At 38.0% G+C, this 12,219-nt stretch overlaps 1 protein-coding gene across 1 annotated transcript in view; it reads right to left on the bottom strand.

Annotated features, from left to right (window-relative positions):
• LOC124272395 (ADAM 17-like protease) overlaps positions 1–11,420 on the bottom strand; it is a 32,524-nt gene extending 21,104 nt beyond the window's left edge. Inside the window, 8 exon segments of the mRNA XM_046707562.1 lie at positions 824–916; positions 4,709–4,836; positions 5,397–5,482; positions 5,792–5,904; positions 8,547–8,632; positions 8,895–9,028; positions 10,303–10,429; positions 11,288–11,420. Of these exon segments, the coding sequence (XP_046563518.1) occupies positions 824–916; positions 4,709–4,836; positions 5,397–5,482; positions 5,792–5,904; positions 8,547–8,632; positions 8,895–9,028; positions 10,303–10,429; positions 11,288–11,339 (819 nt within the window). The 5' untranslated portion in view covers positions 11,340–11,420.
• Positions 11,421–12,219: the final 799 nt, after the last annotated feature.

Genomic DNA, 12,219 nt, shown 5'->3' with positions numbered 1-12,219 from the left:
AAAGAGTTATTTATAAACTGCTACAGCATGCTGCCAGTCAGTTTGGTTTTATGAATACCAGAATGCATCTTTGAAAACAAAGGTAAATGTGTTTATCAGAAAATAATTGTTTTCAAAAGGCTATTTAATATTGAAATGTATAGTTAATGGCGCTTAACTATTTTCAGGTGTATGTACCAAGTTGTGGATTCATCAATCATAAAGACATTGTCCTGACCCTGACCAGTTTCACTTGCTTGTGGTTAGGAAAATAGGATATGGTTCTCAAGGAATTAGGGTATTTAAACACTGTAAAAATTGTGAAAAAATATTTGTAAAATGTTTTGAGTTCTGTAAATGCTGAGGGATTGTGAAATATTTGATACCAATTGTGAATTGTTATGGTCATGTCATGCAAGCTTGTGGCTAAACAATGGCCTCAGAGAAAGTTGAGAGTTGAGGTAAACCCATGGGTTCCTCAGCTAACCATTCATGGGCGGATCCAGAGTGGGGGTGTGCACCCCCTCCCTCCAACAATTCTCCCTAACCTTTGCTTTATGTGCATCCCCCCCTTCTCCCAAATCCTGGATCTGATCCTGCCATTCCTATGCTAATATTATGTAGGTTTTCATATCTAGTCAGCATTCCAGCTTATTTCATCTGTATCAGAATGTGTGGCAACACTCTTTGATGGACAAATCCAAATATGGTTGCAAAAGTTGCTGTACGTGTGTTGGAATTGAACACACATCTACAGTCTGACATCTCCACCTCAGGCCTATACCACAGTGATTAAAGTCTAGCAGGATAACATGCTGTGACTCAAGGTCAAACAAAATCTGACCTCTTTGATCTGAAATCCAAATCCTGTCTGTCCCCTTTCTTTATTCCACAGCGTCTCACGGTAAATGTTGTCTATCCTTTGAATTAGCCCAATCTGAAAACACAAACCTGTAGTGAGTGACAGCCACACTTTTACACACAAACCTGTAGTGAGTGATAGCCACACTTTTACACACAAACCTGTAGTGAGTGATAGCCACACTTTTACACACAAACCTGTAGTGAGTGATAGCCACACTTTTACACACAAACCTGTAGTGAGTGATGACCTGTAGTGAGTGATAGCCACACTTTTGTTGGTGAAGCTACACCTTGTCTGAAGCTTCTGTCTAGGAAAATATCTCCTGGTTTATTAAGATCAGCTTATAGCAGTCCAGTTTCTTCCTGTTTTGTAGGATCAGCTCATAGCAGCCCAGTTTCTTCTGGTCTTGTAGGATCAGCTCATAGCAGTCCATTTTCTTCTGGTCTAGTAAGATCAGCTTACAATAGTCCATATATCTTCTGGTCTAGTAAGATCAGCAGTCCATTACTGGTAAGAATAGTCCATATATCTTCTGGTCTAGTAAGATCAGCGTATAACAGTCCATATTTCTTCTGGTCAGCTTATAACAGTCCATATATCTTCTGTAAGATCAGCTTATAACAGTCCATATATCTTCTGGTCTGGTAAGATCAGCTTATAACAGTATTTCTTCTGGTCTAGTAAGATCAGCTTATTATAACAGTCCATATTTCTTCTGGTCTAGTAAGATCAGATCAGCTTATAACAGTCCATATATCTTCTGTTCTGGTAAGATCAGCTTATAACAGTCCATCCATATTTCTTCTGGTCTGGTAAGATCAGCTTATAGCAGTCCAGTCCATATAGCAGTCTTCTTGTTCTGGTCTAGTAAGATCAGCTTATAACAGTCCATATTTCTTCTGGTCTAGTAAGATCAGCTTATAACAGTCCATATTTCTTCTGGTCTAGTAAGATCAGCTTATAGCAGTCCATATATCTTCTGGTCTAGTAAGATCAGCTTATAACAGTCCATATTTCTTCTGGTCTAGTAAGATCAGCTTATAGCAGTCCATATATTCTTCTGGTCTAGTAAGATCAGCTTATAACAGTCCATATTTCTTCTGGTCTAGTAAGATCAGCTTATAACAGTCCATATATCTTCTGGTCTGGTAAGATCAGCTTATAACAGTCCATATTTCTTCTGGTCTAGTAAGATCAGCTTATAACAGTCCATATATCTTCTGGTCTAGTAAGATCAGCTTATAACAGTCCATATTTCTTCTGGTCTAGTAAGATCAGCGTATAACAGTCCATATATCTTCTGGTCTAGTAAGATCAGCTTATAACAGTCCATATTTCTTCTGGTCTAGTAAGATCAGCGTATAACAGTCCATATATCTTCTGGTCTGGTAAGATCAGCTTATAACAGTCCATATTTCTTCTGGTCTAGTAAGATCAGCTTATAACAGTCCATATATCTTCTGTTCTGGTAAGATCAGCTTATAACAGTCCATATATCTTCTGGTCTAGTAAGATCAGCTCATAACAGTCCATATATCTTCTGGTCTAGTAAGATCAGCTTATAGCAGTCCATATTTCTTCTGGTCTAGTAAGATCAGCTCATCAGCAGTCCATATATAAGATCAGCTTATTCTGGTCTGTAAGATCAGTAAGATCATCTTCTGGCTTATATTTCTTCTGGTCTAGTAAGATCCATATATCTTCTGGTCTGGTAAGATCAGCTTATAACAGTCCATATTTCTTCTGGTCTAGTAAGATCAGCTTATAACAGTCCATATTTCTTCTGGTCTAGTAAGATCAGCTCATAACAGTCCATATATCTTCTGGTCTGGTAAGATCAGCTTATAACAGTCCATATTTCTTCTGGTCTAGTAAGATCAGCTTATAACAGTCCATATTTCTTCTGGTCTAGTAAGATCAGCTTATAGCAGTCCATATATCTTCTGGTCTAGTAAGATCAGCTTATAGCAGTCCATTTTTCTTCTGGTCTAGTAAGATCAGCTTATAGCAGTCCATATTTCTTCTGGTCTAGTAAGATCAGCTTATAACAGTCCATATAAGTCCATATTTCTTCTGGTCTAGTAGCTTATAACAGATCAGCTTATAGCAGTCATATTTCTTCTGGTCTAGTAAGATCAGCAGTCCATATTTCTTCTGGTCTAGTAAGATCAGCTTATAACAGTCCATATATCTTCTGGTCTAGTAAGATCAGCTTATAACAGTCCATATTTCTTCTGGTCTAGTAAGATCAGCTTATAACAGTCCATATATCTTCTGGTCTAGTAAGATCAGCTTATAACAGTCCATATTTCTTCTGGTCTAGTAAGTAAGATCAGCTTATCTTCTGGTCTAACAGTCCTTATATCCATTTTTCTTCTGGTCTGGTAAGATCAGCTTATAGCAGTCCATATTTCTTCTGGTCTGGTAGTAAGATCAGCTTATAACAGTCCATATATCTTCTGGTCTAGTAAGATCAGCTCATAACAGTCCATATTTCTTCTGGTCTAGTAAGATCAGCTTATAACAGTCCATATATAAGAGCAGTCCATATATCTTCTGGTCTCTAGTAAGATCAGCTTATAGCAGTCCATATTTCTTCTGGTCTAGTAAGATCAGCTTATAGCAGTCCATATATCTTCTTCTGGTCTATAGCAGTCCAAGATCAGCTTATAACAGTCCATATATCTTCTGGTCTAGTAAGATCAGCTTATAGCAGATAACAGTCCATATATCTTCTGGTCTGGTAAGATCAGCTTATAACAGTCCATATTTCTTCTGGTCTAGTAAGATCAGCTTATAACAGTCCATATTTCTTCTGGTCTAGTAAGATCAGCTTATAACAGTCCATATTTCTTCTGGTCTAGTAAGATCAGCTTATAACAGTCCATATTTCTTCTGGTCTAGTAAGATCTTATAACAGTCCTGGTCTGGTAAGATCAGCTCATAATATCTTCTGGTCAGTCCATATAACATCATATTCTTCTGTTCTAAGATCAAGATCAGCTAACAGTCCATAGCAGTCCATATATCTTCTGGTCTGATCAGCTTATAGCAGTCCATATATCTTCTGTTCTGGTAAGATCAGCTTATAACAGTCCATATTTCTTCTGGTCTAGTAAGATCATCTTCTGGCGATCAGCTTATAACAGTCCATATATCTTCTTCTGGTCTAGTAGAGATCAGCTTATAACAGTCCATATATCTTCTGGTCTAGTAAGATCAGCTTATAACAGTCCATATTTCTTCTGGTCTAGTAAGATCAGCTTATAACAGTCCATATTTAATCTTCTGGTCTAGTAAGATCAGCTTATAACAGTCCATATTTATTCTGGTCTAGTAAGATCAGCGTATAGATATAAACCCATGATATGGCGTCAACAATTGTCCATATGACAAATTGTTTACATTATGACATTAAGTCCCCATTACAATATGCTGCCTTCAGTGAGGTTTCTCTGCAGGATCAATATTTCATACATTTCTACTTTATTTTCTCTCCTAAAGTGTCACTGAGTAGCAAAGAGAACAACTTTGCAACCTGGAACAACTGATTATCTGTGCATCAAGAATGAATGCTATATTCCTAACCAAAGGCTCAGGATTAACACCAATCTCTCATGTAGGGAAGATAATGTCTACTGTTTCAAAGCTTATTCATTTTTCTCTAATTAACACAATATCAGGCAACATCAAACACTATTGTACTTTGAGAGGCCATTTCTACTGGTTTGTAAACACACTCACCCAGGGTGTTACAGTTAACAATTTCGCGTCTGATCATCAGTTATCCTGTCTGCTACCATCCAACATCAATGAGACACTGAGAAAAGTATTACACCATTTGATACCTCACTCCTTTCTTACCATATAGTTTGCAGTTCGATGTTTGAAACCTCCACCAACACCTTCATAAAACAAGTAGTCAGCGACCACCATTATGTTGCATGTGTTTTTATTCAGCAGCCATGCCTGCCTCTTCTGACGTCCATGATCTGGAAGACAAATGAAAAGAGCTTGATAAACCAAAATATCATGATAACAGGCAGAATCCTTTGTTACTGAATCATTACTTTAAGAAATACTCACTTCTGATTGGTTAATCAAAAGTTTCCAATTATATAAACAACCTCTTAGCAATTAGTTTGAATTTCAGTCTTAATTGTACAATGTTACCATGGTTACCAGCAACAGTACATTAGGAACACAGCATGTTTATCTCCCAGGTTCAACTAAACGTAAAGTAACTGACAAAGGTGCCTTTGCCGAGTTTAACTGGTTTATTAAACCAGCATTTGAGAGAGAAACACAACATATAATACAGCCATATATCTATAGGACAAATACTTTGGGGCCCCAGTAAGGATGTACATGAGAAATTAGTTTGAAAGGGTTGCATTTACTCTAGCTTCTAGATTTGCAGTACTTCTAGCACCATTTGATACACATTGATGGGTTTCTGCAGATGACAAAATGTTTATTCGTCTCTATCACTGTGTCAGGTATATGGAATTCAAATTTCAATGTTTTATTGTATTTCAAATTTAACACACACCTGCTGAATCTGTCTGGTTCTCATCACCTCCCTCATCAATTTCTCCATCTCCTATATCAGGATGAATACTCTCACACATACTTTGTCTGGAAATAGAAATATGTTGCCATAGTTACAGAGTGTTTTCCTTGCTAAATATTCCTGGATAAACCTACTGTGCCATGAATCCAAAGTTTGAATATCTTATTCACATGATGGACATATACTGGTAGTCTATATATAATTCCTCACACCATGTTGAGACATTCAGTTTTGAATGAAAGTTACAGCTGTCAAATTTACAATTCAGGCCTCTTAATAGGAAACTGGGTATGTTTATGGGCTAATTCTCTTAAGACAGATTTCTATAATTCCTCCTAGCTATGTCTTAGCTCCGTACATCGTCCTACACCCACCTCTTGTTGCTGTGGTTGGCTAGATGAGGGTAGGTGTGGTCCCACTTGATGTCGGAGTGGCGGTATGCAATAAGGGTGTGGTTGTCGGAGGGAGGCAGGTGTCTCCATGAAGGCTGAAACATCATTAATTAATCAGGGAAAATGATTCTGTTTTATTTTATAATAAGGCCAGACCAATCTTATTTCTTGTTTTATGGATCCGCCGGTCGTATCTTTTCAAGAATAAGAAAAAAATAATAATTAATTTTCCCCGTTCAAAAAATAAAATCCTAATGTTTTTATTGGCCAAAAATGTAACCTTACAAAAAATCTTTTTGATTGTTATTTTCCCCATATACACACACTTGCCATATATAAATTGCCGAAAGTAAAACACTTATAGTAATTAAAGGAATATTACTTTGACTGGTGATTTTTATTTTATTTTTGTTCCCCTCCTGCCTTTAGGTTTTCTGAGTACAAAAATCCGTAAAACAAGAAATAAAATTCTGGCCTAAACGTAAAACACAATTTTTTGGCGCTTTTCCCTGATGCATATGATGCATCAAAGAGCATGAATGATTATTACCCTGGTCAGTGGATCAGTCAACATTTTCATTCCCAGCTCCCTGGGAAGTATACAACCCAGGCTGCCTGACAGGTGCTGTAAGGTTAACAGTCACATGACCATCAACTCATGGGTGAACACACACATATTTGGAACAAAGTCTCTTGCCTGATGTGACATGCAACACATGCTTCAGTGTGACACAGGACCGATATTAGCGAAAGCCTTTGAAATGAACTGGCCGAACAAGGTCTCCCAACCAACTGCTACTGACCCACATTATACAATGTCACCTAATTTGTGAACTGTGTAAACATATGTGAAGCCCTCATATAATCTCTATAAAATCGGAGAATGGACTTCACAAAATGCCTAACCACCTACTTTGGATGCTTAACAAGTTCAAATATAATATAAGCATCAAGGTATATTACCGGTCAAGGCCATACTGTAATTGTCGGCCAGGATTAACTGAACTCACACGGACTTAACTCCTTGAACCATTGTTGCATTAACATCATTCTTGAAGTTAATGCTACCAGTCTAGACTACCAGTTGTCCGACTTCCATTTTTGTGGAAGCCGCGGTGGCTGAGCGGTCTAGGCGTCTGACTTTGTGTGCTGGCGATTAGGTGCCTGACTCTGAGGGTATGGGTTCGAATCCCAGATGGGACTCAACCCAAACGTACTAGAATTTGTACTTTACTGAGAAAGTGTAATCCCAAATATAACATATGTTACATTTGACCACTTTCTAAAATGGCATTGTGTATTTCATCATTCTTGAAGTTTACCCAAGCATAAACAACAACAATGAGTAGATTCCCTGAATTGTAATGAGTATGTCTACATGGGCTAACCTGCTGTTTACTCTAGTGTGTTCGTACTATGTCAACATGAGGCTGCACACTTCCTGATAAGAAAAGCAAGGTTGAAATCCATCCACAGTAGAGTGAACACGAGAAGACTAGATCTCATGTTTGCCAAAACACATGGTCCCTAAATTTAAAAACTTGAAATTTGACTTCTTGGTATTTTAAAAAGGATCAGCGATCATTTTTAGGGCTACAGAAACAAATCCCTGTAGCACTGTGGGCCAATGTTTCCATAGCCATTTTTATCTTGGAGTTCAGTTAGCTGGGAGCTAACACTGGTGCGTTATATAACTTACTGGTGTCTGTCATATGTTACTGGCTAATAAACAGTTTACACCAGTGACCAGAATAGTGGTGGGCTTTAGGGCTGTAACGATGCATCGAACTATCCATGCATTGCAATTATAGAGTCTCCGATAGCAATTAATCGATGGTAGAAATGAAAAACTATCAATGCATTGATACTATGTGTGACTATCGATAGTTTAGTAATTGACTTCCGTTGATAAATGCACAGCGTGAAATGCAGGATGTTTGGGTGCAGACTTGCAGCTTCATTGAGTTTGTGTTTTAACTGTTTACTTGATTTGGGTCTCAAGCTTCTTGTCACTCATTAAAAGAGACTGAAACTACTTCAACTTGTTTGTATTTCATATAAACTATACATTCATTTGGGAAATGAATTCAAATGAGACAATTTGAAGGAGAAAAAAACCTATTGCAATAGTATTGCAATAGTGGGTCGCAATAGTATTGCAATAGTGGGTCGCAATAGTGAGTGAGTATGGTTCTGCGCCGCTTTTAGCAATATTCCAGCAATATCACGGTGGGGGACACCAGAAATGGGCTTAACACATTGTACCCATGTGGGGAATCGAACCCGGTCTTCGGAATTTGAGCCACTAGGCTACCCACCGCCCTGATACACATAAGGAAGAGTGAGTGAGTGACTGAGTATGGTTCTGCGCCGTTTTAGCAATATTCCAGCAATATCACGGTGGGGGACACCAGAAATGGGCTTCACACATTGTACCCATTGTACCCGGGCCTTCGGCAGGGTCGCAATAGACTATCGGTATCGCAATAGTATGTTGCAATAGACTATCGCTATCGCAATAGTTGTTTCCCCCTCAATAGTCACTCCTAGTGGGCTTGCTTTGTGCGGTAATTTCCATCCCTGTAACTAACCCCAGGCAAACCAATGATTGATATCATAAGCATTTACATGTCTTCAACATAAGTGCAAAATGTCCTTATTCTGGCGAGCTCTCTGACAGTGACCGAGAATTGGTTGTTGTATATGAGAAACATACAACTTCAGGGAAATTCATTACCTCAACAGAATATATGTCATCTTTCATTGCTACTTGAATATTCCACTCTGAATCTTCTAAATGAGCATCAACATGGCCATCTCCATCTGAAAATGATAAACAATATTTAAGATAAAGATAAAACATATTTTATATTTAAGGTGGTTGATGATTCCAATGGGAACAATATCAGAGATGACATGACATATTAAGCATTGTTGGGTATTATTACTGTATGTTTGTTTAAAATTGGAACTGAGCAAGCATGAAGCTAAGGGAGATAACTCTGAATTAATGTGCAAGTGAGGGTGGAAGCCAAAAACCATGCTGAACTGAAACACTAAATTGAAAACTTTCAAACAAACAAACCTGTTAAATGTCCAGTATAGAAATTATTCCTGTTGACATGAAATGGCTCCGTCTGCCCATCTTCATTGACTGTGTAAGATTGGAAAGAGTTGGACAACACGCTGACATCAGGTTTTATTACCATATTGAAATTTCTGAAACACACAAGGCAGGTGAGGTGAGGTGAGGTGAAATTGTGTTTAACGTCGTGCTTGAGAATATTTCGCTCATATGACGACGTGCATGCGTGTGTATGTATATGTGCGGCTGCTTGTACTAGCCCAGACTGAAGCTGGTTTTATAGTGCTAGCCCACTGAGATACCATGCCGCAGTGAAGCATGAATACCCCACTCAGACTCATTATACTGACTCCGAGCCAACCTGTCCTTGTTGTACTCATTAATGCCGAGCGCCAGGCAGGGACCAACAAGCACCATATTTTAATGTCTTTTGGTATGACACGGTCGGGGATCGAACCCGCGACCTTCCGCTCTCCGGGCGGACGCTCTAACCACTACACCACGGAGGCGGTCAAAACACACAAGGTAATGAAAATATTTAACAATGAATACATGTTAAAGTCATGTGTGAAACAAATGAAAATTTCAGGCAATTTTGTAAACTAAAATTCATTTAGGCAAGGAACAAAATGCCCAAATATTTCGTTTACAAAGTTCAAAAGGGCTTAGAAACAGCAATGTGATTTTAAGAGACTAATTATGCTAGTACTAGAAGTTGACCTAATCACCCAATCATACATTTGTCAGTTTACACATTGGCTGCAATATATATTCCCATGTTAACCAAAGTGTGTGTGTTTTATGCAGCGCAGGGCAGTATTCCAGCCATGTAACAGAGGTCTGTAAATAAGTGAGCCTGGACAATCTAGTGATTGACATCATGAGCACTGATCTACACAAGCTGATTATGATGATGTGCATAAACCATGTCTATGAACCTGACAAATCTAGCCTGTCAGTTGCCTGGGCTGCAGAGGATGTATTTTGTCCTGGATTATCATTTTTAGGTGTGGACTGTGTCGTCTGTCCGCCTGGAGTGAGTGAGTGAGTTTATTTTTATGCTGCACTCAGCTCACTGTCATGAGCTCATGAGATACTTAACACACTCAGGGCATCATATGGACAGACTAAAATTAGAAACCAGATGAGAGTGATCCAGAATTTCAGTAAGAATTAAATTTTATAATGGTTTACTCACTGCAGTTTAAAGATCCATTGGAGTAAAAATAATGAAGTATGCCAAATATATATCAAATACCTAACATGAATCATAATCTGAAAGCAGATACTAAAAGCTTTAAAAATATCAGTGAGTGAGTTTTTAGCAATATTCCAGCAATATCGCAGGGGGACACCAGAATTAAAAATAGGAACCTGTTTACAATACAAAGGCTTATAAAAGTCATACCTTCCTAAGGCACTGAACCAGACTTCCTTATAAGCTGTACTGTGTCCATCAGTGCTTCTCTTAACACGGCTCCGCACCTCCACTGATTTCAGGGTTTCAAAATAATGTAATTTACTGTTTATATTACCTGTAAATAAAATATGTTCTGTTAATAACACCATCATACATATGGCCTGCACAACAGGACGTTTTAACAAAATTCATGCATATTCATCACCAAAACCACACTTTGAGGCCTAACAGAGTATGAATATGAATGAAATTTGCTGAATGGATAGTTACTACACATTCTTCACAATCTAACAACTTAATCAATTAATCAATATCTATAAATTCGTTTCAGAAAATAAATCTGACATAATGCAAATAATGCATGAACTGCATTAAAGGTGAATAACACATCTTAAAATCATTTGTAATGTCAATACAGCAATGTTATTGAGTTACTTTCAACACCCACAGCCAAAGGATGAACTGTTATTGATCATGCTATACTTAGCATAGTTAGACCTGGTGTATACAGGGGTGTCACAGTGCAGGATTCCCAGATAACTGCAACACCTGATATTTCCTAACCTGATCTCATACATAAGATTAAATGTTTACGTTGGTATGAGTTAGACAGGTAATAATATATTTCTAAACGCTGTCATAATAAAGATAGTTTATGAGGCCGCAGCTTACCCGTGTCAGTGGAAAAGAATAACACGACCCATAATATATTTTGCAGTTTAGTAGCCATTGTGCAGTGACGGCTAGATGAATGGACGTGGCAATGGCATTACTGTCTAACTGCGTTCTAAATGAATTTCATTGCTTTGACTTTTAGAAAGAAAATCAACTTTGTTACACTTTTGTGATTGTCATGGTTATTTTTAGACATCCACTAAATGACATCTCTAAGAATATCCGAGAATCTTACATTAAACAGAATATCTTGTGTTCACCCGAAATATCACATGCAACGGAGCGTTTCTTATCTTACCTTGCACTAATTTCATACACACATACATCACGACCAAGTGTATACACTTCATAATGGTGGAATGAATGATTATTACTGACAACGTTCTTGAAAGTGGAAATCACATTTCGTGGAGGCCGAGTTACTAAATGCGGAAGTGATTGCCTTATATCATAGAGCTCGTCACCAGCGCGTGCTACCCGATTCTGTATTATATGTTTGGAGTTGACTGAATGAGTAGTCGCTGTGGAGAGCTTGTTTTGGAAATCACCGCTTAGCAGAGTGTCCTCTAGCGGAGAAATCTCAGAATTCCGAAGTACTAGCAAGATTATATGTCGAAGACCAACGGATTTTGCTAACAATTTCACGGTTGTCGATTTTAAAAGTTGCTAATGCATCGGAAGACTGGTCGTTTATTTTCCTCTTATTTAATTACAAACTATCAAAGTTATATTTTAACGATCTTTAGAAATGGTTCCATATATACTCAAGTTTCCTTAACACTATGGTCTTTTCCCTTATTATAAATGTTGTGACGGGCATTATTCCAAACATTTCCTTGAACTCTGTTTCACGAAATTGACGAAAACTACTTAAAATCCCATAAGGTTTCTGTGCCACTTACACGGGTATTGGAATTTACATCGTTGTTCCTATTAAAAATGCACACTAACTAGTTCGAGGTGTACTGTACAGACAATTCGAGGTATCAATTTAACTATTTCACTTTTCCTCTATTTTAACTTTAATGAAGGTACTGCATGTGTGGGTCCCGTTCCACGAACGACCTTAGCACTAAGACGATCATAAACCGTATAACATTCGACTATCGGAGGACGTGAAGATGACTTCATGGATGCTTGGCTGAACTGACAAATGGGTTGCTGTGTAGAATGTATATTGATAAACACACTGCCGACCGGGAAAGTACATACCCGAAAATTGGATAAGAC

This window comes from Haliotis rubra, unplaced genomic scaffold (assembly GCF_003918875.1).
Source record: "Haliotis rubra isolate DU_JTF1 unplaced genomic scaffold, ASM391887v1 Scf17, whole genome shotgun sequence".
Lineage (NCBI taxonomy): Eukaryota > Metazoa > Mollusca > Gastropoda > Lepetellida > Haliotidae > Haliotis > Haliotis rubra.
The sequence above is the reverse complement of the archived record's forward strand: the minus strand, read 5'-3'. Positions and strand labels throughout refer to the sequence as shown.